General features: G+C 48.9%; 1 protein-coding gene across 1 annotated transcript in view; it reads right to left on the reverse strand.

Annotated features, from left to right (window-relative positions):
- Positions 1–25636, reverse strand: part of LOC138569104 (E3 ubiquitin-protein ligase TRIM39-like) — a 433411-nt gene that overhangs the window by 93904 nt on the left and 313871 nt on the right. The window contains exon 6 of the mRNA XM_069646769.1: positions 19121–19236. Coding sequence (XP_069502870.1) covers positions 19121–19236 — 116 coding nt within the window. The remainder of the gene's footprint in view (positions 1–19120; positions 19237–25636) is intronic.

Below are 25636 nucleotides of genomic sequence, written 5' to 3' on the forward strand. Positions count from 1 at the left end.
CAAGTCGAAGGCCGCCTTACCCTTGTCTTTAATGTCGTCAATCTGACTTTTGAGATCAACAAGGGCGGTTTCTGTTCCGTGTTGAGGTCGATAGCCAGATTGACGCAGTCCAAGTAATTGGTTGGACTCTAAGTAATTCTGGATTTGCAGGTAGGCAACTCTGTCCAAGATTTTTAGTAGGAAGGGAACGGTGGTGATAGGCCTGTAATTAGTAGGAATGGCTGGGTCCAGGGTCTGTTTTTTCAGAAGAGGGAGGACCCATGACTGTTTCAGATTATTAGGTACTGAATTAGTAGAGAATGATACGTTTATTAGTTTAGAAATAAATGGGGAGAGGTCTCTTGCTGCATCTTTTATAATCTGTGCGGGGCAACTGTCCCCTTTGCAGTTTGACGGTTTAAGAGAAGTTTTTTTTTTTTGCACTTCTATTGCGGTTACCCTTTTGAAAGTGAAGCCGAGGTTAGTATTGGAGGTAGTGGGTACACTGGGGGTGGGAGGGCTACTATTGGCAAGTTGTAGTCTTTTGTCTTCAATTTTCGTTTGCAGGCCGGTGATTTTATTTGCAAGGGCGTTTTGGATGCTTGTGCACCATAGTTGGTGCCGGTCTGCAAACAATGGTGACGGTAAGCTTGCACCACCGTCTTTTCCTGACTGGCAAAGTCCAAGTCTGTGGCCATGTGCCATCCCGCCTGCCAGGTCTGCCCTGGCAGGCGGAACGCCACCCGGCCACAGACTTTCGCTGACACACTAGCACCATTATGACATGGTGTTCCCGCGGTCCCCATTCCCACTGAGTCCTATCCGACTCAATGGGAATGGGGACTAACGTATACTGCCGCCTAACTTACCGGACCGCCGGGGCTGTAATGCCCCAGTGATTCCAGCAAGTCAGGCGGTGATAATTCTTTGCCAGTTTTTCCAGCATGGTTACCGCCAGACCTTAATGAGGGCCATTCTCTTAAAAATGTTAAAGAGTTCATCGCCTGCAAAGGAAAGTATCTGTTTGTTTGAGTCTTTGCTTGAAACTATCCAGGACAGAGCTATTGGCAAACGGCGGCCCCCAGTTCAGGAGTTCCAGGTTATAGAAAGGGATGCCCCATGCTTCGATGAAGAATGTGAAATCTCAAAATGAAAATTGAACCATGATTTAATGAGTGGTGTCTACACGACTGGCTAGATTAATAGTTTCAAAAGGGGCTTATACAAATTGCTAAAAGACATACAAAAAAGATGTATTGGGAGCTTGTCGAGACAGGCATTATGTCATCTCCTTGGACAAGTAGTCCATGGACCACCAGCCCTCCATGGTTATAGGCCAATTTCCTTACTGGACATTGGGGGTCATTACATAGGGCTCAAAGGGAATGGGGAAGGCAGTAATAACGGTACCGCAAATTGCGGTACCGTTATTACCACCAAAGTCCTTTTGCGGGTCCCGTCCTTAACGTCTGGTAAAACCAAGCGTTAATGGAGGACCCGCAAAGGGACCTCGTAATAGGGCGGTAAGGGATTATTGGTACCCTTGCCCTTACCGGCACCGGTAATCCCTTACCGCCCGGGTCGTAATGACCCCCATTGTCAATAAGATATTCTCCAAATGCTTGTTGCTCAGACTGGAGGAGTACAAATATATTGAAGCCATTCCAAGAAGGTTTCAGGGGAAGGCGTATTACAGGCGTCTTACAGGCGTCTTACAGTAGGCCACTGCCTCACTCTGAGCAGCATTATGGAGAAATACGATTGAGTAATGCTGGTCATTACATGGTAGGCTATACAGATCACTTTACTCGGGTCGTTGGAGGTTACCTCCTACTAATTCTTTTGGCATGTAATGGCAAATAATGCATTTTAAAGTATCTGGGGCCTGTTATATTGCTGAAAGGTTGTTAGGAATAAGAATACAATTTTTCTGACGGATTTGGAGACTCTTTTCTCTGCCCAAAACCAAACTTTCCAAAAAAGGTAGTGACAAACATCGGTCAAAACGTTGAGGATTTGACGACCATTTCATAGAGGGGTATGGTGGTGTTAACTAGGTATTTGGATTAATCAATTGGCTTGTTAATTTAAACATTTGAACAGTAACCCAATTGGATTTAAATAAAGGGCAAATCAATTATGAGAAATGTGGCATGCATTTGCCTTATCTGCCCATTATCCGATGGGCAGAGTATCAAATGACAATTTTTCCACTAGGACATTATGCAATAATAAATATAGGTGACATTAAAAGTAATATTTCTGATAAATATAATGCATGGGGGCGTCAAACGTGACCCTCACTTGTACTTATAGCAGTGCATACATATTAGTCAATAAAGGAAAGTAGGGTATGCATGCCACATATTTGTCCATTATGCTCCTACTAGGTGTACTAAGAAAGAGCTTGCCTCAGCACACCAACATGGGACCATGGTTCATTTATTTTACTCTTTAATACACTGGTCAGCTGGGCAAAGTATATGAACAATGACACTAATCTAATAAGTAAGGACAATTATTGAAAAATAATGTGCACGGTGCCAATAAACTCAATATCTCAGCTGCAAAACTAAGCCAAATGGAACCACACCAGGCTCATTGTTCAACATTCCCGCACAGTCAGGTCTCTGTCCTGGCTATAGGTCTCATCCCTTCAGCACCTCCTTCTAGGCCTCCACACCGTGGCCCAGAGCAGCTGGCGAGCAACAGCCCTAGACTAACGCTCAAGGATTTTTGGTGATAAATGGACAAGTGGGTGACAGCAGTGATTTTTCTACCATTTTCTGTTGCTTTTTATTTTAGCCTTACCGCGTTTACCGCATTTGGCCACTAACTACCTTCCGCTGCAGCTGATTGGCCAGCAGGCCCTGCTTACTGGCCAACCATGGACCGTCAGGCTTTAGCCAGCCCCCTTCTTCCAAGGCCCACTCCTAATGCCCCTGCCTGCTCCCTGCCCACTACCATAACGCTGCCCGCAATGCCCCGGGACCAGGACACTCTCTGTGCCCCTGCCAGGTCTAAACCAGAATGGACAGGGTCCAAGAGGTAAGAGGATTTGAGGAACGTGGAGAGTAAAGGTGAAGATTCCAAAAGCTTTGTGAGGAAGAGGAGAAATGGGGCAGAAATTAGATAAAACAGACGGGTCCAGTGAAGGCTTTTTCAAGAGAGGAATTACCAGAGCGCTTTAAGATCTGCCGGGACCAACCCTGACCTGAAAGACTTGTTAATAGCTACCGTGATCTCCGTCAGGAGATCAGGGGAGATCTTCATAACTGCCAATGGGACTGCCTCAGAAGGGGCACACAACTTGATCTTTTGAATGGCGGCAAGCACCGTCTCTTCAGAGAACCTCAGAAAGGACGACCATCCCCTAGGGCCAGCTGGGCCCATAGATTCAAGTAAATTATTCTCACTAATAGGAGTATTCGCCGCCATGGAAATGTGTGATGCTGGAAATGCATTGGAAGTACAGGGCCTCCAATGCCTGGTCCTTTATTGCTTTATCGTGTATGTTCTGTCTTGTTTTCCGCGCAGGAGTTCATGTGGGACTCCTGGCAGTGCAGCTCTTCCTGTATTTGGTTTGGTGAACAGACCCATGGGATACCCTTATGGCACCCATGAGTGGGGGTACAACCCTGTGCCCTAGTGTATGTTTTTGGGCACCTGTGTATGGCCCACAGAGCAGGGTTTGGGCTGGTGGCAGCTCCATGCTGAATTTGACAGGTGCCCTGAGTATCCTCCATTTTGGGATACCCAGGCCCAGTCATTGGAATCAGTTGATTCCTGATAGGAAACTGTAACGCTCACCTGGTTCCCACGGAGGCGCGGCATCGAAGGTGCAGAACTCTGAAGATGGACAGGAAGGGCCCCTCTATTCTGGCTTCCCTGGCTCGTTGGATACCCTCCTTAGGGTTTGGAAGGATGAGCTCTCCATCCTGCTTCTGATGCAGGGGCGCGTTGAAACCCAGTTACTTCACTGGATTGAGGATTGATGGGAGTTCAGGTAAGCTTGACTGTTCAGATAAGGCGCTGTAAAAGTTCTGTTCAAAAGTTCAAGCTTAATAATAATGTTCGTTGTCTAATTGCAGCAAGCGCTAATGCTTATGTCTTTTTCCCCTTAGGGGCTGGGGTTCGGAGTGCCGGAGATATGGCGCCGACCCGAAGTGAAACAGTTCTGGATGAGCGCTCAGGTAATGTCTTTGCATTCGCTCATTCAATGTCTTTGTCTTTTTTCCCCATAGGGGCCGGGGTCCGGAGATGCCAGGAAGCGGCAGGACCCGAAATGCAGTGGGAATAATCCAACAGGTAAGACTTAAAAGGAAACTGAGCTTTCCTTATTCCTTTTCTCCCTCTCACCTTTGTTCTTGTCTTTTTTCCTCTAGGCAGCGGGGCGTTGCTGTTCCGGAAGATTGCTGCTGAAGATGGAAGCGCCTTGCCAAGGTGAGTAAAATGCAGCGCTGCAGTGATCGAAACGAAATGCCTTTAAAATGATGTCTTCCTTTTCAGGGCCGTTGGAGAAATGACTCCGGGATGCAGATTCAGCAGGTAAGGGCTTTTCTTCTCCTATTCTCTTCCTTTCTCCCCTTGCAGGTGTTCCAGGGTGCTGGCAGGCGTGGCTGAAGTCAGGATGCAGGAGCTGACACAGTGAGCGTCCAGCTGCTAGCTGCAGAACAACGCGAAGCACGTGTGGCTGTTCGGGTGGGGTTTAAATAGCCTTGGAAGAAGTTCCTGGTATGTATCCTTCCACCAATCAGGTATGTATCCTTCCCCGACCACACCCGGGTGGTGAAGTAGTCCTACAGGTAAAGTAGTCCCATTCAGGCCTCAAGAGGGCCTGGATGAAGCAGCAAGGTCTGCATCAGGTAAGTGTGCACCCAAGCACTTAAACACATATCCTCTTCTATGAGCCTGGCGCCTAAGGAGCCAGGACTGGGGTCCGCTATGAGCCTGGCGCATAAGGCGCCAGGACTGAGTCTAAAGGGCCCCAACTTGGGCCCGCTGAGACTTCCCTGGGGAAAATGATGTCTGCCTCTGGGGTTGCTGGGCCCGGCCTGGCTCCTTAGAGATAGGCATCATGACAGTACCCCCCCTCAAGGCCCCTCCCAAGGTCTTTTCCTCTGGGGGTTTTGGTTTGTGCGGGAATCTTCGATGGAATCTTTGAATTAATCGTGGTGCGTGAACATAGTTACTGGGTTCCCAAGATCTTTCCTGAGGTCCATATCCTTTCCAATCAACAAGATAGAAGAGTTTCGACTTAACTATCTTGGAATCTAAAATGTCTTTCACTTCCAATTCTAATTGTCCATCAATTTGGACAGGGCCTGGGGGCTCAGACAGTCTGGTTCCAGGTTGTACTGGTTTTAGAAGAGATGCGTGAAAAACGGGATGAATCCGCATGTTTTATGGTAAATCGAGTTTAAAGGCCACTGGGTTGATAATAGCTTTGATGGGGTAAGGCCCAATGAATCTGGGATTAAAAGTTCGCTGACCCTTGAGGGGTAGATATTTAGTTGCTAGCCATACCTGATCTCCTACTTGGTAAGGAGGAGTTTTACTTTGGTGCAAATCAGCATTTTCTTTATACTTTTTCTTGGCTTGCTGTAAGTGGGTTGTAGCTTCTTTGAAGGCTTGGGTTATTGTGGAATGTAGGTGATTTACTGCAGGCATCTCCAGGGTCAGAGGTGGATCTAGGTCAGAGGTCCGAGGATGGTGACCATACAGGATATAAAAAGGAGTCTGTCCGGTTCCAGAATGCACTGAATTGTTGTATGCATATTCTGCAATCCAAAGGATGTCTTTCCAATTTAACTCGGATTGGTGTAACATGCACCGCAGATATTGCTCGAGAGTCTGATTGGTTCTCTCGGTTTGTCCGTCGGTCTGGGGGTGGTGGCTGGTGGATAACCGAACGTCTATTTGTGCTAGTTGGCAACATTTCTTCCAAAAGTGGGAGATAAATTGACTTCCACGGTCTGAGACTAATATGGAAGGGAAACCATGTAACCGCACTATATTTTCCATAAATTCCTTGGCCAAGGTGGAAGCTGACTGCAATCCTTTTAAAGGGATAAAATGGGCCATTTTGGAGAATAGATCCACTATTACGAGAATCGTGTTGTAACCACCACAAGGAGGCAGGTCAGTTATAAAGTCCATTGACAAGGTGTGCCAAGGTGCTGGTGGAATGTCCAAAGGTTGAAGTAGGCCGGCTGGCCTTTTCTTTTGACTCTTATTTTGGGCACAGATTCCACAAGACAACACAAATGACTTTATGTCTTTTCTCCAAGAAGGCCACCAGAAGTGGCGTTTGATCTTTTCTTCTGTTTTCGCGATACCGGGGTGTCCTTCCATTAATGATTCATGATGACGGGTAATGACAAGTTCCTGCAATTCTTTACTTGGCAGAAATAACCGCTCTTGGAAGTAGGGTAAATCATCCTTAACGGTGTAGTGAGGACCCTTTTGACTCCATTCCAGTAAGTCAGAAGAGTCAAAAAGTTGTTTTACTTGAGCTTGGATGTCCTCAATGGTTTGCAATGAAGTCAAGCCCAGAATTCTTTGTTCCGGTATGATTGGCACAGGTTCTAAACTCGAATTGGGTTCTTCCATGCCTATCCGGGATAAGGCATCTGCCTTACCATTCTTGCAGCCAGGGCGATAGGTAATTACAAAATCAAATTCCGCAAAGAATAAAGCCCATCGGAGTTGTCGCGAAGATTGAGCTTTGGCCGTCTTTAAATACTGCAAATTTCTGTGGTCCGTAATTACGGTGATGGTGTGTCTTGCACCGAGAAGATAGTGACGCCAAGCCTTGAAAGCTGATTTAATAGCCAGTAGTTCTTTGTCGGTAATTGCGTAATTGAGTTCAGGTGGAGAGAATTTTCTGGACCAAAAGGCTACAGGGTGTAGTTGGTTAGTTTCTGGGTCTCTTTGCGACAGGACAGCTCCCATGGCCGAACTGGATGCATCGGTTTCCACGATGTAAGGGAGATCTGGGCGCGGGTGCTTCAATACAGGTGCAGAGGTGAATTTGGTTTTCAGGTCCTGAAAGGCTTGTTCAGCCTCAAGAGTCCATTCAAAGCGTTTATTTTTCTTTAGGAGAGCTGTGATGGGTTGAACAGTTCGAGAAAATTCCGGGATGAACCTTCAATAGAAATTGGCAAAGCCAAGCATGCTTTGCACTCCCTTCACAGAGCTAGGAGATGGCCATTTGAGAATGGCGTCCACTTTCCGCGAGTCCATTCGGATTCCTTGTGGTGTCAGGATGAATCCGAGAAACTCCACTTCTGTGGTATGAAAAACGCATTTTTCGAGCTTGGCAAATAATTTGTGCTGGCGCAATTTCTCAAGAACTGCCCTAACATGGTTTCTGTGATCAGATTCTGAGGAGGAATACACCAGGATGTCGTCAATATAAACAATGACACAAACATCGATAAGTTCCCGAAGAACATCATTCATGAAGTACTGAAAGGCGGCAGGTGCGTTGCACAAACCGAAGGGCATTACTTGATATTCGAAGAGCCCAAATTTGGTGCGCAATGCAGTCTTCCACTCGTCGCCCTCTTTTATACGTACCAGGTGGTAAGCTCATCGGAGATCTAGCTTGGTGTACACACGAGCATCTTTTACTTGGTCGATAAGCTCAGGTATCAGGGGCAAAGGGTAACGATTCTTAATCGTTATCTGATTTAGGGCGCGGTAGTCAATACAGGCCCTAAGGTCTCCTTCCTTTTTTGGTACGAAGAACAAAGCGGAAGAGACTGGTGACTTTGATGGGCGAATGAAGCCATTGGCCAGGTATTGATCCAAATACTGGCGCAAATGCAGGTTCTCAGGTTCAGTAAGAGCATAAATCCTACTACAGGGTAGTTGTGCATTGGGTACCAAGTCGATTTGGCAATCGTAAGATCGATGGGAAGGTAAGGTATTAGCCTGCTCTTTCTGAAAAACGTCTTGGAATTCTTGGTATTCAGATGGTAGCTGTACAGGGGTGGAAATTACAGAGGCTAGACCCATAGCTGGATTCCTTGGGTAACAGGTTGGTTCACAATCAGGAAAAGTTATCTTCTTTGCTCGCCAGTCTATTCTCGGATTATGTGTTTCTAACCAAGGGATTCCAAGAAGTACTTGAAATTGTGGGGCCTTGATCACATCAAACACGATTGCTTCCAGATGTCCGTCCTGACCCACCAGAGTGATTTCAACTGTGGAATGCGTTACAGGCCCTGAGGCTATTTCGGTTCCATCAACTGTAGTAATTACATCTTGGGTTACTTTCGGGCAGAGAGGAAGCTTAATCCTGGAAGCCAATTCACGGTCTATGTAATTTCCAATAGCTCCACTGTCAATGTATGCTTTTATAGCATGCAACTGCTGAGGCTGTTTTGGGTTCACAAGCACCATTGGCATGACAAAATGCGAGGTCAAAGAGTTTGTTTTCAAGCTCGGCAAGCGGACCCCTACGCTTGTAGGGCTAGGTCGTTTCCCGAACCAGGTGTCAATAACTCGTTATCAGTGGCTCCAACCACCTTCTTGGGTGGTTTAACTGGACAACTTTGAAGTAAGTGCCCGGAAGTTCCGCAATACAGACAAAGTTGCATTTGTCGCCTTCTCTCTCGTTCCTTCTGCGTTAATGGTCCTTTAACACTGCCAATTTGCATAGGTTCGGAAACGTCAGTACTCTTGGAGTTAACGTGGGTCTTGATAGGTACTCTGGTTTCATACTTGAGCCGATCTGCTTTTCTATTTTGAAGTCTGTGATCAAGTTGAACCACTAAGTCTATGTAGTCTGTGCAGGCCTGGGGTGGATCTACTATCTGAGCTATAACATCTTTAAGCTCTCCGCGCAGGCCTCGATGAAACAATGTGATCCTTTTATTTTCAGGCCATCCGGTTTCCACAACTAGTCTATTAAAGGTGGCGATATAGGACAAAAGATCCTGATTACCTTGTCGTAAGGATAGCAGTTCGTTGTCAAGGGCCTGTCCCTGCGAGTGTCGAGCGAACAATCTTTCCATGCTGGCCTGGAAGCCCTGGAAATCCCGGAGAATGGGATCATCCTGATTTACCAATGGAATAGACCAATCGGCAGCACAGCCACTGAGGTAAGATAGTACAAAGGCTACTTTGGTCTGGTCGTTGGGGAAGGCCCCGGGCCTGCATAAAAAGTGTAAACGGCATTGGTTCATAAAAACGGCATATTTCTTGGGATCCCCCGCAAGTTCCGGCGGGGCCAAAGGCATGTGTCCAGGTAGATTGATTTGTACCGGGTTATTCGAACCCATTGTTGTAGAAATATCCCCGGAAACAGGTAAAGGAGTGTGCTCTGCCTGGCCCTGCAATAACCTTTTGGCCAGATCATCAGTTCTTTCCTTGGATAGGATTAGTTCCCTTCTGAGAGCATTAGTCTCCTGGCGGGCTGAGTGCACTTCTGCCCGTAATTCCCCTACAAGATGGGCCAGCTGATCTGTCTCGGAAGTCTCCATAGCGCCCAGGTGGGAAATTGTGGTAAGGCTTCGCGTTCTTAACGCTCACCTGGTTCCCAAGGAGGCGCAGCGTCGAAGGCGCAGAACTCTGAAGATGGACAGGAAGGGCCCCTCTATTCTGGCTTCCCTGGCTCGTTGGATACCCTCCTTAGGGTTTGGAAGGATGAGCTCTCCATCCTGCTTCTGATGCAGGGGCGCGTTGAAACCCAGTTACTTCACTGGGTTGAGGATTGATGGGAGTTCAGGTAAGCTTGACTGTTCAGGTAAGGCGCTGTAAAAGTTCTGTTCAAAAGTTCAACCTTAATAATAATGTTCGTTGTCTAATTGCAGCAAGCGCTAATGCTTATGTCTTTTTCCCCTTAGGGGCCGGGGTTCGGAGTGCCGGAGATATGGCGCCGACCCGAAGTGAAACAGTTCTGGATGAGCGCTCAGGTAATGTCTTTGCATTCGCTCATTCAATGTCTTTGTCTTTTTTCCCCATAGGGGCCGGGGTCCGGAGATGCCAGGAAGCGGCAGGACCCGAAATGCAGTGGGAATAATCCAACAGGTAAGACTTAAAAGGAAACTGAGCTTTCCTTATTCCTTTTCTCCCTCTCACCTTTGTTCTTGTCTTTTTTCCTCTAGGCACCGGGGCGTAGCTGTTCCGGAAGATCGCTGCTGAAGATGGAAGCGCCTTGCCAAGGTGAGTAAAATGCAGCGCTGCAGCGATCGAAACGAAATGCCCTTAAAATGATGTCTTCCTTTTCAGGGCCGTTGGAGAAATGACTCCGGGATGCAGATTCAGCAGGTAAGGGCTTTTCTTCTCCTATTCTCTTCCTTTCTCCCCTTGCAGGTGTCCCAGGGTGCTGGCAGGCGTGGCTGAAGTCAGGATGCAGGAGCTGACACGGTGAGCGTCCAGCTGCTAGCTGCAGAACAACGCGAAGCACGTGTGGCTGTTCGGGTGGGGTTTAAATAGCCTTGGAAGAAGTTCCTGGTATGTATCCTTCCACCAATCAGGTATGTATCCTTCCCCGACCACACCCGGGTGGTGAAGTAGTCCTACAGGTAAAGTAGTCCCATTCAGGCCTCAAGAGGGCCTGGATGAAGCAGCAAGGTCTGCATCAGGTAAGTGTGCACCCAAGCACTTAAACACATATCCTCTTCTATGAGCCTGGCGCCTAAGGCGCCAGGACTGGGGTCCGCTATGAGCCTGGCGCATAAGGCGCCAGGACTGAGTCCAAAGGGCCCCAACTTGGGCCTGCTTAGACTTCCCTGGGGAAAATGATGTCTGCCTCTGGGGTTGCTGGGCCCGGCCTGGCTCCTTAGAGGTAGGCATCATGACAGAAACAAGATGGCCCCTGTGGCCTCTTGCTTTCTATTGCCAGTTACATTACTTTTCCCGAAGTCCCGGGAAGCCCTGACTCTGTCCTTTCCCTCTTACTGGCTGTTGGGTGGAAGTTTCATATATGGTGTTGTGGGGAAGTCCAGGCCAGACCGGCTGGAGCCTTCCCAATCACTGTATGTTGTGGATACGCCCGTGGGGTGGGACCTGAGTGAATGGAGTGTGTGACGAATACGCATTTCCTATTGTGGGTGTCAGTATCTGGTGTTTGCCACAATGACTGAGACAGCCCTGCCCGAAACCGGCATGAAAGCAGTGTGTAGTTCTGAATGGCAGAGTGCTTATCTGAATCCACATTCCGTGTTGTGAGTGTCTGGATGGAGAAGAATGTCCTGAATGCACTGTGAGCCGATTGACTCCCTGAATGCCCTTCTGAGTGATGGGTTGCCTGATTGTGACCCAGCAGAGTTAATCAGAGATCAACAGTATATCTGGGGGCCTCTCACTGCTAGAAATTGTTCAGAAGCTGGAGTTGAAAATGACATTGAAACTGAAGCTTAACCTTGAAGCCATGCTGGAAGAGAAGAATTGCTGTTGCTCTACTTCGTCGATCTGAAAGCTCGTCTGTCTCCAAGAACTGATCCAAGAGAGGACCTGGTAAGGAGACCTCTCCCTGAGCTACGAGGGACCATCATGCACAAGCTGATCTTTGCCAAAGCTCCCTGGTAGACAGACCTACGAAAGGCTGCCGACTGGAGATGGGGACCACTGCAGAATCACAAAGAGAAGCGCCTGGGCATTGAAGTCCATTACCGTCGACCACCGCCGTCGCTGACTGGAGCCGCAGTTGCTTAAGAACATTTGATCCAAGGACACCATTGCTCATCCTCGTTGACTGCTTTCGTCCTGCCAAAGAAAGTCAAGGCAGCCGAAGACCGAGGAGAATCTGCCAGTGGGTTTCCTGGTGCTCGAAGACCTCAGAGACGCAGATGAAGCTACTGAAGCCCACCGTGGTCACGTCCTGTCCGCCAACGCCAGACACCGATGACCCAATGGCTTGCTGGGCCAAACGAACACTTGTCATCGAGGTGCAACGCATGCCTCTGCTTGCAGGACGTTTCCGACCGATCGTAAATGAGCACAGCAACAACTGAAGCTGCTGCTGCCACAACAGTGCTCACCCTTTTTCCTCATGGGATCTCGACGATCCATGGCTCCTGCCTTAAAGGGAGCGGCTCAAGAAGGTTCAGTCAACAACATGACGACAAACTCTGCTATTCCAGGTACATTGGGGTTGTAGAACTATTTAGAAGGAAATAAGACATTTGTGAACAATATATGGACTGGGCTTGTACGATATATCTTTATTTATAGGTTACCCAGGTGGGGTGATCTGCATACAGAACTATGTCTAGTGGTATTCTGCCTATTGTTCTAACCAACTGCTTTCCTCCTACGTCTATTGTTGGTACCATTATTAATTGATTTGTGTGACATTTGACCACCGTACAGTTGATGCACTTTAATTAAATCTGATAGTAATTGTGGTACCACGTAGAACTGTGTATACATTTAACTGAGCACAAAGTGAGTTATTGGGCCTCATTATGAGTCCGCCGGACTCATATTTCCATTCCGCCTCCGTGGTTCCCGGAATTACTGGGGCATTACGACCCCGGTGACCCGGGAATTCCAGAGGCGGAATTCGGTAAATCCCCATTCCCATTGAATTCCCATAGGACCCCATAGGACTCGATGGGAATGGGGAAGTGGAAACACCGGCACCATCTCGTGATGGGGCTGGTGTTTCCACATCCGCCTGCAGGCGGGTGGTGTTAAACCCGCCAGGTCAGACCTGGCGGAAATGGCACCTCCCGCCTGCAGAACTCGAGATCACCCGGTCTGGAATCAATGGTGGCAGCAGGTTTACCGCCACTGTTATTTCCAGACCGGGTGACTCGTAATGAGGCCCATTGTGATTGTGTATATAACCTTGAACCTTAATTATATAAGCACTGTGTTTTCACTAATACAGTGTGTGGACATTCCTTTGTGGGTGCTTGTGGACTACACTGTACTTAAGAACCAGCCCGCATCACCTCGTGAGAGCTAGGCCTTGATTGCTCGCCATGTTTTACCAATATAGAGAATCTTGGCTGGGGTCTTCTGTGCCTCTCCTCTACCATATAGAGAGCAGGAGTACAGACACACCCCTCCGGTGCTTTACAAAATGTTCACACGAATAATCTCGATCTTAGTGATAAAATATTGTGACAGAGCATCACACAAATCCCGGGTGGGCGTGACATTTGGGGCCAGCTTAGCTGATGAGGAGAGAGATCTGACTGCAGCAAAGAGAGCTTTTGGTTGGCATAGGAAGGACTCAATTTTCAAAGTTAGATACAATGTTTTAGCAGCTATAATAGCTGACGAATAGGCAACAGAGCAGGCCTTATACTGTACTCTAAGTACAGGGTCCTAGGCCTTATGCCATTTACGCTCTGCCTGCCTCATTTTGAGCTGTGCAGCCTTCAATAGGTCAGAAAACCAAGGCTCAGATGGCAAGCTGCGAGGTTGGATGAGTCGCAAAGAAGCCCCAGCATCCGCTGCCTCATGCAGTGTGTGAGAAAGTAGAGAGAGAGAGAGGTAACAGGAGCCATCCTGCACTTAGCACTAAAAGAGGAAGCCATGCCTTGACTATCAGCTGTACGGCATGAATACTGCCAAATTCTGCCAGGAGGGATCTTAGGCTGAACCCCTACTGCTTCAAACACACAGGTCACCAAATGGTGATCTGTCCAAAGTACAGGGTCAACTGACTGCAAAGTCAGTAGAGATTTTTTTTGCAAAGATCAAGTCTTATGTGTTCCCTAGCTTATTCGTGGGGCCTACCACATGTTGATACAGCTCCAAGTCCGACAGACTATCGAAGAAAAGGTTCAGAGCAGAGGGCCTGGGACGATTACATTTCAAGTTAAGGTCCCTAACTACCACCAGATGCATATATTATAATTCGAGGTAAGACCATAAAATGTTCCAGGAAGTTCCCCTGTGGGCCTGGAGGGCGATAGATGAGCATAACATAACAAGTAAAAACAGGTGAAAAGACACATCTAAAAAGTAAAGCGTCCATGACCAAGCAATGGGGGCAGCTAAGCTGAGTGACTATAAGCTCTGATCTAAAAATAACCAGAATCCTGCTGCCACGTTGGGGTGGCTGTCGATCAAGGTGAATAATGTGATAGTCAGGGGGGCTAGCCTGGACAAGGGCTGGCGCTTAGCTTGCCTGAAGCCACGTCTCCGTAAGGCATAGCAGGGCCGGACAACGATCTGATAGAAGATGCAAGATTTCATATGCATGCGCTGGTAAGGAGCGGGTATTTAGTAGCAGCAGTAAAGGGGGGTAGTGCTAAGCATCACCGTAAGCTGCTGCTGTGTAGAGGGTGTTCTAACAGCCTCTAAATTACTGCTCCAACTGGGCAGGAACATAGTACATGTGGGGGTTATCATCAACAGATGCCTCCAGGAATGATATAGTGGCCCATCCTCCCTGTCCTGAGCACGGACGGGCACAGATAGGCTTGCCTTAAGCGCGCCTTCAGCGTGCTGACAGTGTGCCCGCTGGGCCCGTCCGCTGCCGATGCAAAAGGACTGCCTCGAACGAGAAAGAAAGAGGACTGACCATTCTCACAGCATCTCAATATACAAGTAGTGTAGCAACCAAGACTGTGTAATGCGCAATAAATTAAAAAAACAATTCAGTTAAAATGGTGACAGAATAAAACACAATTAGATTAGGGAAGCCTAGTGGCTTTAAAATGGTCTTCCTGAAACAGGAGCACCCTCAACTCTCGCTGAGCGTGCGACCGACATGGCACATTTAATTCTGGTGCCGATGTAGTGATGTAAAAGGATCGCTGTCAGCGAGACAGAAAGAGGACTGACCGTTCTCACGGCATCCCAATACAGAAGTAGTGAAGTAAAACCAAGACCTTGTATCTGTGTACCACACACTGTTCAAGCAGGTGGGCAACCAGTTGCTAATCTTTACCTTTCATATTGCCGAAATGGAAGTTTTTGTCCTCACCAATCTCTTTCTCTACAGCACGGACTACACATTCTTCTAGGAACACTCCAAAGTGTCTCTCCACCCGTTCTATTGTAAGGTACACACATTTCCTATGGCTTTCGCTTAGTCATCACAAGACCACTTGTACTTAGCTTTCTCTTTTTTTCAGACACTCCAATTCAAAACATCTCTGGGGTTTCTTGCGCCCACATCCTCTACGCCTAGAAGAACACCAACAGCCGGATCTCTCCTGGTTCCTGACATCAGGGTTTTTTACCCCAGAGGGTTTCCCTGGGGTCCCTGTGCCTCTCTAGTCCTATATTGAAGAGCAGAGGGAAGTAGAGCCTCCAAGGGATTTTCCATTCCTCAGTTGCTGTAACCCGATCCAGGTTAGTGTCATTTGCTATTAACCAAAGCTTTATTGTCTATGCATGATCACTCCATGACAGGTATTTTCATAGAGTAGCCGTGTGCGTCACAGGTAGCGGTAAAGGTTTCTAACCAGATGGAACCTGAGATAACTGAAATGGTTTGTAAATTGTGTAAACTGTGTAGCTAGGAGATGAGGCTATGATCAAATATGGAAAGGCCCCAGAGAGGGTGTTCAGGAGAATTCTCATTTCTGTGCTAATTCACTTGTACCTTAGAGACCCCGGGCTCTTTTTCTGAACTTTAAGACTTTTATTTTTTATCCTAGAGTGAGTGAGACCTTTTTCTCACTCGCTCGTGACTTTTCTTTGATTTGAACCCTGTTGGTTTTGGAGTCTGACAAACTCCATAGGCATCATCTTTTTGTATTATGACACAAAGCACCTTCAGTGCAGTGTCACAGAGAAGTCCTTTGGATTTCTCTAAGGTTTGAATCCCTTCTCTTTTATAAACTACTGTTTCCAAGAGTAGTAAAGTGAATTTGATTTTACTTACCTTTTTCTCTTTGTAGGCCCATCACACACCATCCTCCATGGAGTGCTGGGGGGTTACTTAGTATCCCCTTTTTGTCTACCTTCTCATGTAACATTTTTATGTTATCCTTACTCCAATTAATGGCTGGTGGCAGTGGTTTATTTTTCCTACCATTGTGCATTTTTTACCGCAGGCTGCATTCACAGCTGCAGGTCTTCTTTTTTCACCATTTCTTGTTTATAAGGTTCTTCTTTAGATTTAATCTGTGCACCAAACCAGGTTTGGTCAGTTTGTTTGTTTGTCTTTGGTGGGATTCACAGGTGATGCACGCCTCTGGCTCCAGCGTGTCTGGCAGGGCAGGAAGCAAGGGAGGTGCCCAAAACTCCCTGTACTTAGTCTCTTTGGTTACAGGAATGCACCCAAATGTGATTGGCTGGCTGTTCTGGGAGGACAGCCCCCCTGCTGTGTGAGTGACAGCTAGGCTGCAAATGAATGGGAGAGAATTGCATAAAAGGCGAGGTCTTTTCCAAGGAAGGCACAGTCGACCACTGGATGAAGTAACCAAAGAGGAAACTGGAAAAGAAGCTTGCTGCACCGTCCTGGACTATTGGTTTGCCCGGTGAAGCCCTGCTGCAGTGCTGAAGCTCTGTATTTCTAATCGACTAGAGAAACCCGGAAAGGACGACTTCTCCCCTTGGGTTGGTGGGACCAACTGACCCAAAACACAGACTTGACTGGAACCCCTCTCCCTGCTGGCTGTACTTCTTCCCTGCTGCTGGAACCGAGTACCAGGGGACAGGAACACCAGAATCAAGTGCACCGTTTTTAAGCAAAGACCCGAGCTCCAGGAAGATCCTCCGGATTCCTTTGAAGTAGGACGACCCAAGCCTGAGCCACCTCAAAAGAGTGCTGGACCCCAGAAGCAAGGGGAGACCATAAGGTGTCCAAGAAATGCTGTGGTGCTATTTGCCGGTAGCTGAAACCGCAAAGTGCCGCTGATCTGGAGTAAGTCCATTTCTGCCGCTGACATTCAAACCATAGTGCAAGAGTCCCCAGACCTCCTCCCTTTTGTCCCCACAACTGAGGCCCAGGAACAATAGGATCTGCAGGACTACAACAGGCACAGAAGCCAGCGGGAAGCTTCTCTTTAGACTCAGGGTACTGTAAACTAGGGCTACTTACCTCTTGTTTTGTGTCGCTTGCTTGCTCTCACTAGAGACTTGCATTTGGTGCCCTTTGCAGAGTTGCTTGCAGGTTTGCCCTTCAAAAGCCTCCCAGCTTGTGGGCTAACATTGATTTATTTTACAACAAAAGCTCTCTTTAACATTTTGCAAGACTTTTGCCCTATCTTCAAGAAGTGCCTCAGCTCCCCAAGACTTTGCTCAATTGACATTGGCTGTCCTGGCTCCCCGAAGACTCTTCTTACCCTCTGACTTTGTGTTTATCTGTCTCTCAACAAGTTATACATAATGTACTTGTATAGCTGGGAAAGGGTTAACCTATAATTCATTGGGGGACTATAAAGTACTTACCAGTTTGGAGAAACTTGTTAACCTTTGCTTTCTCCCCTAACCTTTTCCTTTTTCCATAACTTCAGTATTAAATTTAAGTGTAAAAAGTGATATATCAATGTCCACAGTGTCCTAGCACCTCGGGGGGGGGGGGGGGGGGGTGAGGGGGCCATCCCAAAAGTGTATCTACTTACTTAATTGAACGGAAGGAGTGTATTTTGAAGTATATTGTATTGCTGCCAATTGCCCCTTCTAAAGAAGGCTTATTTTAAAAGTGACTGTTAAATTAATAAATAATTATTTCAATCGAGTATAAGTGTTATTTGGATACTTGTCACTGTGAATCTCTACGTTACAACCCTCCAGCTCCCATTGACCCCTCTTGAGATAAGCCTGGCTGCTCAGTCACTCTACCAACTTGTGTAGTACATGCTTATACCAAAGGTTGGGTTCCTATTGCCGAGAGGACAAGGCTGGTGTAGTCTCCAACAAGGTTCCTACATACAATCCTGCCTTACAGAGGGGTGTGGTTTAAAAATGAAACATGCAATTATAAGTTAAAGAGGATGTGCTTAGATGAATGTATCCAATAAGAAGTGTGGGAACTGAAGGGAATATGGTTATATTATATAGGTTTAACCAATCATGTGTGGGGGTTGACTCTGTAACAAAACATTTGGGAGTGTTTTAGCTGTTGCAAATTGTATAAAATGCATGTTCTTTGTGTTTTTCAGGGAGACAGGTTAGTTTGACTCTTTGATATTATGTAACCCCTCCCAGCCGTTTACACAATAAACTTGCTTTACGGAGAAACCATGTACGTACTCTTTAAGGGTGGGCCTGCTTTTGGTTATGGTGATCAAAAGGCCCATTCCTACAATATCACCACAGACTATGGCTAGATATGACTTTGCATGTCGGAGGATGTGGCCCTTGATATCACCACAGGCAATCGCTGGCTATGACTTTGCATGTCAGAGGATGGGGCCCTTGATATCACCACATGCAATGGCTAAATATGACCTTGCATGTCAGAGGATGGGGCCCTTGATATCACCAGAGACAATGGCTGGATTTGACTTTGCATGTCGGAGGATGGGGCCCTTGATATCACCAGAGACAATGACTGGATTTGACTTTGCATGTCGGAGGATGGGGCCCTTGATATCACCAGAGACAATGGCTGGATTTGACCTTGCATGTTGGAGGATGGGGCCCTTGATATCACCAGAGACAATGGCTGGATATGTACTTGCATGTCGGAGGATGGGGCCCTTCATATCACCAGAGACAATGGGCCGCATTCCGAGATTGGAGGTAGTCATGGCACTATTTCCGCCATAACTGCCTCCAATAACGGTACCCGCACCAGTCTCGTTCAATGGGGACTTACCGGTGTAGTCCAACCTTTGCGGGACTGGTAAGTCCCCATTGAAAAAACCATTCCCCATTCCCATTTGAGCCCATATAGGTCTCAATGGGAATGGGGAAGTAGCTAATAACGGTACCGCAATTTGCGGTACCGTTATTAGCTCTGAAGTCCATTAGCGGGTCCCGTCCATAACGCCTGGTAAAACCAGGCATTGAAGGAGGGACCCGCTAAGGGGACTCGTAGTAGGACGGTAAGGGATTACCGGAACCGGTCTCCTTAACGGTGCCCGGTATCCCTTGCCGCCCTACTCGTAATGAGGCCCAATGACTGGATATGACCTTGCATGTTAGAGGATGGGGACGTTGATATCACCACAGGCAATGGCTGGATATGACTTTGCTTTTTGGAGGATGGGGCCCTTGATAGTCTATGAAGTTGCATGTTTACACAAGGACAAGCAAGGCGCGCACTCACGTTTGTATTTTTTGATCCGCTTCCGTAAGTTGATGCAGAATTCTGGGATGGTGTACATATTCCAGTCCAACTCGACGGAAACATCCTCTGGCTGCAGACATTTGACACCAACACATCTATGGAAAAAAGCAGATGGTTTGAGTATTGATCAAACTGTTAAAGAAATATTTGACTGGATAGGAGGGGGAGGGTCACTGCTGTGCTCAGAGACAAGTGATCGATCAGGAGATTGAGAGCCAGTGGAAAACTACAAAGGATGAAGTGGGCCTCATTTCAACTATTCCACTTGATAGGGACAATCAATATCCCAGCCCTCCCCTAGAGATTCCCATTTGTCTGTCTCCCACCATAGGCAGTCACTCCCACCCTAGCCAGTCTTTCCCATCATAGGTAGTCATTCCCAGTCTAGCCAGTCACTCCCACCCTAGCCAGTCTTTCCCATCATAGGTAGTCATTCCCAGTCTAGCCAGTCACTCCCACCCTAGCCAGTCTTTCCCATCATAGGTAGTCATTCCCAGTCTAGCCAGTCACTCCCACCATAGCTAGTCTTTCCCACCATAGGCAGTCACCCCCACCCTAGCCAGTCTTTCCCATCATAGGTAGTCACTCCCACCCTAGCCAGTCTTTCCCATCATAGGTAGTCATTCCCAGTCTAGCCAGTCACTCCCACCCTAGCCAGTCTTTCCCACCATAGGTAGTCATTCCCAGTCTAGCCAGTCACTCCCACCCTAGCCAGTCTTTCCCACCATAGGTAGTCATTCCCAGTCTAGCCAGTCACTCCCACCATAGCTAGTCTTTCCCACCATAGGTAGTCACTTGCAGCCTAGCCAGTCACTGCCACTCTAGTCAGCCTTTCCGGCTGCCACCCAACAAGCTGGATAGATTCCTACATCTCTTGCTTGTCTTCAAACTACTTGGATTGCAAATGTATCGTTTATTTTCATTTTATTCTCTTCAGTAATATTCAAACCTTATTTTCAGAGTGACCCTCTGGCCAGGAGCCGGGCTGACAGAGGAAGTGGCCCTTCTGCTGCTGGAAATCAATGGTCTGGTGGGGGGGGGGGATAGAGCATTGAGACTTAACCCCTCAATAGTGTGGAAGGCTTTTCCTACCTCAGACTTTGTGCGTGCTGCAGATACACCCGCATAGCCCCCCTCACCCCCAAAGTATTTGAGGTATTCATATTTATTTAGCAGTTTTCGGAATAGGGCTTCAGGTGGGATGGTGTCATTGTTTTGGGGAGACAGACAAGGGTTTTCATGCCACATCCATGAAATTCAACTTGCGCACTTTTAGAATGCGTTCGAAGCTTGATCTTATCAGAGCAGTCCCCTGATAAAGACAAGGTAGACAAGTCAGGTCTGAAGGAAAGCCTTGTGTAGGGAAAGAAGGCAAAAGCAAACATTTCCTACTGCATCCAGAGGATCCGGTGTCTTAAAAGACACATAGCGGGATATGTCAGGGAGGGAAACAGGAGTGAAGGGATGAAACTCCAACAGAGAGAGGGAGCAGGAGAGGGTGACAGGGAGGAAGGCATAGAACTGATGCAACCCCCCCGATATTGTTCCAAGTGTGTATCATCATGAGTGCACCCACCGCCTACCTCACAATTCTGCTGTGCCATATATATTTTTTCAGACCTCTGTCTTTGTTCTTCCATTTCTCTGTCCATTACATATTTGGGTGTAAAAAATGTGATCACTCCAGCTTCAGTGGAAAATACAATATGGAAGAGGAACTATGAAAACGTTCCTAAGTGCGGCACTAGAACTTTCCCTTACCCCTTACTCTATCTGTGGTGGCGTAGAGTAAGAGGAAGACCCCATCTAACCTCTACTCAAAAGGATTTATACCCAAAAAAAAAATTCCCTGGATTTCAAAAGTCACAAAGCAAATTGTGTCAGATCAGCGTCACTTTCATTTTTAATATGCTGCCAAACCCCGCACAAGTGGCACACGCGGATGGCGCACAGTTTGCACATGCGGCAGTCTGCGCCAGCTGCGTGCGCCAAAATCCATTTCCACGCACAGCGTATTCATGGATTCTAACATCCATAACGAGCCGTGGCGCAGAGTGGTGCAGCGAACCTGCAGCAGCGCCAATTACACCTCCAACCCTGCCCCGTGCGCCATGAACAGCACACAAATACCGTACATGGCGGACAGGCCTGTGGACCAGCATACAGCCCCCCAACCAGGAAAACGTCTGTAAAACTCCCCGTGCTCCCCTCCGAATACACGAACCCCGCTCGCAGCGGGGTGCGTGTGGAGAATCACACGCGATAGGCCCTGTGTGAGTGGGGTACGTGTATTTCAGGTGTGCGCTTGGAGAATCACACGCGACAGGCCTAGTGCGAGCAGGGTATGTGTATTTCAGGGGTGCGCGTGGAGAATCACACGCGACAGGCCTTGTGCAAGCGGGGTACGTGCATTTCGGAGGTTTGTGGGGAGAATCACACATGACAGGCCCTGTGCAAGCAGGGTACGTGTATTTCGGGGATGCGTGTGTAGAATCACACGCGACAGGCCTTGTGTGAGCAGGGTACGTGTATTTCGGGGGTGCGCGTGGAGAATCACACATGACATGCCTCGTGCGATTGGGGTACGTGTATTTCAGGTGTGCGCGTGAAGAATCACACGCGACAGGCCCTGTGCGAGCGGGGTACGTGTTTTTAGGGGGTGCGCATGGAGCATCACACGCGATAGGCCTTGTGCGAGCGGGGTACGTGTATTCTGAGGGGTGCGCAGGGAGTTCCGAATGTGATTTTGCAGTGTGTGTCCTCCCAGGTGTGCCCTGTACCCCCTCCCCAGCCCCTGCAGCCAGCCCAAACCACAGGGGACTACCCTGCACCCCTGGTCATGTTCTGTAGGCAGCTCATCCACCCTGGCATGCCCCCCAGCCGGCCAACATGTCACCATGCACCAGTGAGCACCGACTCATGTCCCCCTGCACCCCCACCCACCCTGCATTGACAGGCACCTGCCAGCAGGCCCCGAATCATGTCCGCCTGCACCCCACCCACCCAGCATTGAGGGGCACATGCCAGCAGGCCCCGGCACATGTCCCCCTGCACCCTGACCCTCCCTGCATTGAGGGGCACCTGCCAGCAGGCCCCGACACATGTCCCCCTGCACCCCCACCCACCCAGCATTGAGGGGCACCTGCCAGCAGGCCCCGACACATGTCCCCCTGCACCCCCACCAACCCTGCATTGACGGGCACCTGCCAGCAGGCCCGACACATGTCCCCCTGCACCCCCACCCACCCTGCATTGACGGGCACCTGCCAGCAGGCCCTGACACATGTCCCCCTGCACACCCGCCCCACCAGCATTGAGGTGCACCTGTCAGCAGGCCCCGACACATGTCCCCCTGCACCCCCACCCACCCTGCATTGAGGGTCACCTGTCAGCAGGCCCCGACACATGTCCCCCTGCACCCCCACCCACCCAGCATTGACGGGCACCTGCCAGCAGGCCCCGACACATGTCCCCACCCAACATGTCATAAAGATGCACATTCATGGGCCTCATGTCGACCAAAATCCCACTGCACGCCACCCCAGTCCTGAGACACAATAAAGTTTCCCATCCACCCCACACTGAAAGGACTATTTCTTGTCACAAGACAAAAGTCAACTATGCACATCAACACATGTCCGTCACACACACTGTGTGCCAGTGATTGTGTAAACCCACATTGTGACATGCAGTAAACCAGAGTAAATACCACACATGGAAGTAAGAAATCAAAATGTATTGTGCACAAAATGAAGCAAATGGAATCAAAGCATGAAAATAATATTAATCCAAAAAAAGAATGTGTCCAAAATAAAAAAAAATAATGAAGTCACAATCCAAAGTCATCCCAGTCATGCCGGTCAAGTGGCACAGCGAGTAGAGCGCTTGCTTTGACACCCGTGCAGAGCCTGTTAACGCAGGTTCGAATCCCGGCGGGGCCAAACTCAGCCTTTCATCCTTCCGAGGTCGATAAATGAGCACCACACACCGTGGGTAATAATAAGCAGCGCTCGGATACCTGAGGGTTTGTAGCGCTATATAAAAGCCTAATTATTATTATTATTTTATTATTATCCAAAATAAAGTCAGTGAAAACTCCTTGTCCACCAAATCAAATCCAAAGGAAACCTAAATTTTAAAATCCATTGATCCATGGTAAAGTAAAATAATAGTTGTGCAGAAATCCACAGTCCAACTATGTACAGAGATTGAAACCAGGGTCTATGAGCCCAACAAATGAAATGAAACCTATAAATAAAACCTACCTAATTACGAACTATATACAAAAACGTGGGGCACTGTCCAAGCGTCCCAAAAGAAAAAAAAGAGAAAGGAAACCTAACACTAACTAACTATATACAATTGCGGCGGGCAAGTCCTACGGCTCACTCTGTGATGTTGTGGGCCAGGGCATCATCAAACTCCATGTCAATCTCCTGGAGGCGGGCCTCTGCCCTGGCCCCGAGGTCTCGCAGGGATGCATCCATGGCATGTTCCAACTCCCTGCGAGTTTCCTCGAGGCATTCAGCCCGCATCAACGCCCGACGCATGGAGAACTCCGCCCTGACCATGGTGAGCTGCACCTCTTCTGCCCGCCGCCGCTCCGCATCTATAGCATGGCCCAACCGCTGCCACACGGAAGACACTCCCATTCCAGGGTCCTCCTGCCCTCTGGCCGATGCCTGCCCCTCTGATGTTGATGGCCCCGAGCCATCATTGCTCCCACCTACAGCCTGCTCCTGCTGCTGCTGCTGCTGCTGTCCATGTGCCCTGTCCGATGGTGCTTGCACATCCTCCATCTGCTGGTCTCCAGTTGTTGGGGTGTCCACCCCTGCTGCACCGCCGACTCCCGACTGTGGCAGGGAATGGGATCTCCACCAAGCTGGCTGTGTTGGTCAGGCCAGGTCCCCAGGGGGCCCTGGTGGAATCTGGGCCGGAAGACGGCAGGGAGAACGACTGGCGCATAGTCTCCACAGAGGAGGAGAGGTCCGCCAGAGTGCGTGACACATGTAGGAACCCACCGACCATGGCCCCTCCCAACTGTGCTACGTTGCCATGCAGCTCTTCGTGATGGCGTGCGTGGTGCCTCCAGGAAGCACGCACATCATCACGAATGACATGCGTGCGCAACATGACACCAATCAGGACGGAGGCCATACGGTCATGGGACTCCTCGTCTGCAGGCAGTGGAGAGCCAGATGACGTGGGCCCCCCCCTACCTGTGGACGGGCCTCCGACGGGGCATCCCTGCTGGTGCATGGTGGTGCAGTCACAGGGACAGCGACATGCGCAGACCCCTCTGCGGTGACCTGTGCTGCTTCCTGACCCTGGCCCTGGACAGCACCACTTGTACCAGTGGTACTACCCCCACCAGGCCCCATGTGTGGCTCAGCAGTGGGCTCCTCCTCCTCTGTGGAGACCACCAACCTGGATGTCTCTACACCGTCTTCCACCATTGCAAGCCCCTGTGGGGGCTCACCCGGCCCTTCCGCTACAGCCGTAGTGGCAGACACGGCACCTCTCCCCTCACTCCCGGATGATGGCAATTCCTGGGAGGGTGGCTGGGCCTTGCGTCGCCGCCCGGTGGAGGCATCCCCGCCACTTAGCTGCATAGCGCTGTCTCTGCCCTCTTCTTCACTCGATGCTGTGTAGAGGGAGACATAGAACACAAGCATCAGGGTACTGTACAATAGTCCCCTAGACAGGAAGCAATAACACATGAGTGGCACTGTCAAACGTCACTTCCATCCTGTCCCTCCACAACACATGGGTCAATGCAGGCAACACACATGCAGAAACAGGCACGGCGCATGCAATCAACATCAGCATCCATGTACAAGGGCCTCTATTGACATAAATGTTGCCTTAAAACTCACATGCATCATGGCTCATACTGATCCCATGCACACACATCACCGGAGGATCATGCATCATGGCTCGTACACCACAGACACAGTGGATACAAGGCTGACTAGACTGCATAAGTGAATCTACACATCGTCACAGGCATGTGTCATGCATCCATGGCGTTTCAAAGTCACACACACACTTCTCAGACACACAGACATGTACACCATACATGTACATGAGAGCAGCACCCATCTCTCATCCCCCATCCATGTCCAAAAACAGGGACAGGCATGCATTCATGTGTGAATCCTGCATGCTGATGCCCATGATGCTTTGGAACACATGCAGCATCCATGTGGTTCACACATTACTGGTCTCGCATGCATTACCATGATGTCCCTGCACACACACATCCATACATGGCCTATATTACACATACAGGCAAGTAGCTGACTACCAGCACACTGCAACATGCCCTGTTTCACACAGCAATGCATGGCCACTTACCGCTCGACTCCAGACGGGTCTTCCTCCGAAGGATCTGGGCATGGAGCGCTGGGTTTATGTGTTCCAGGACCCTCATCTAGATGTTGGTCAGGCTGGCCCGGCACCCCTCTGCATCCTCTGCCTTCATGAGGCGCCGGG

The sequence above is a fragment of the Ambystoma mexicanum genome, chromosome 2q (genome assembly GCF_040938575.1).
Source record: "Ambystoma mexicanum isolate Mex_15411 chromosome 2q, UKY_AmexF1_1, whole genome shotgun sequence".
Classification (NCBI taxonomy): domain Eukaryota; kingdom Metazoa; phylum Chordata; class Amphibia; order Caudata; family Ambystomatidae; genus Ambystoma; species Ambystoma mexicanum.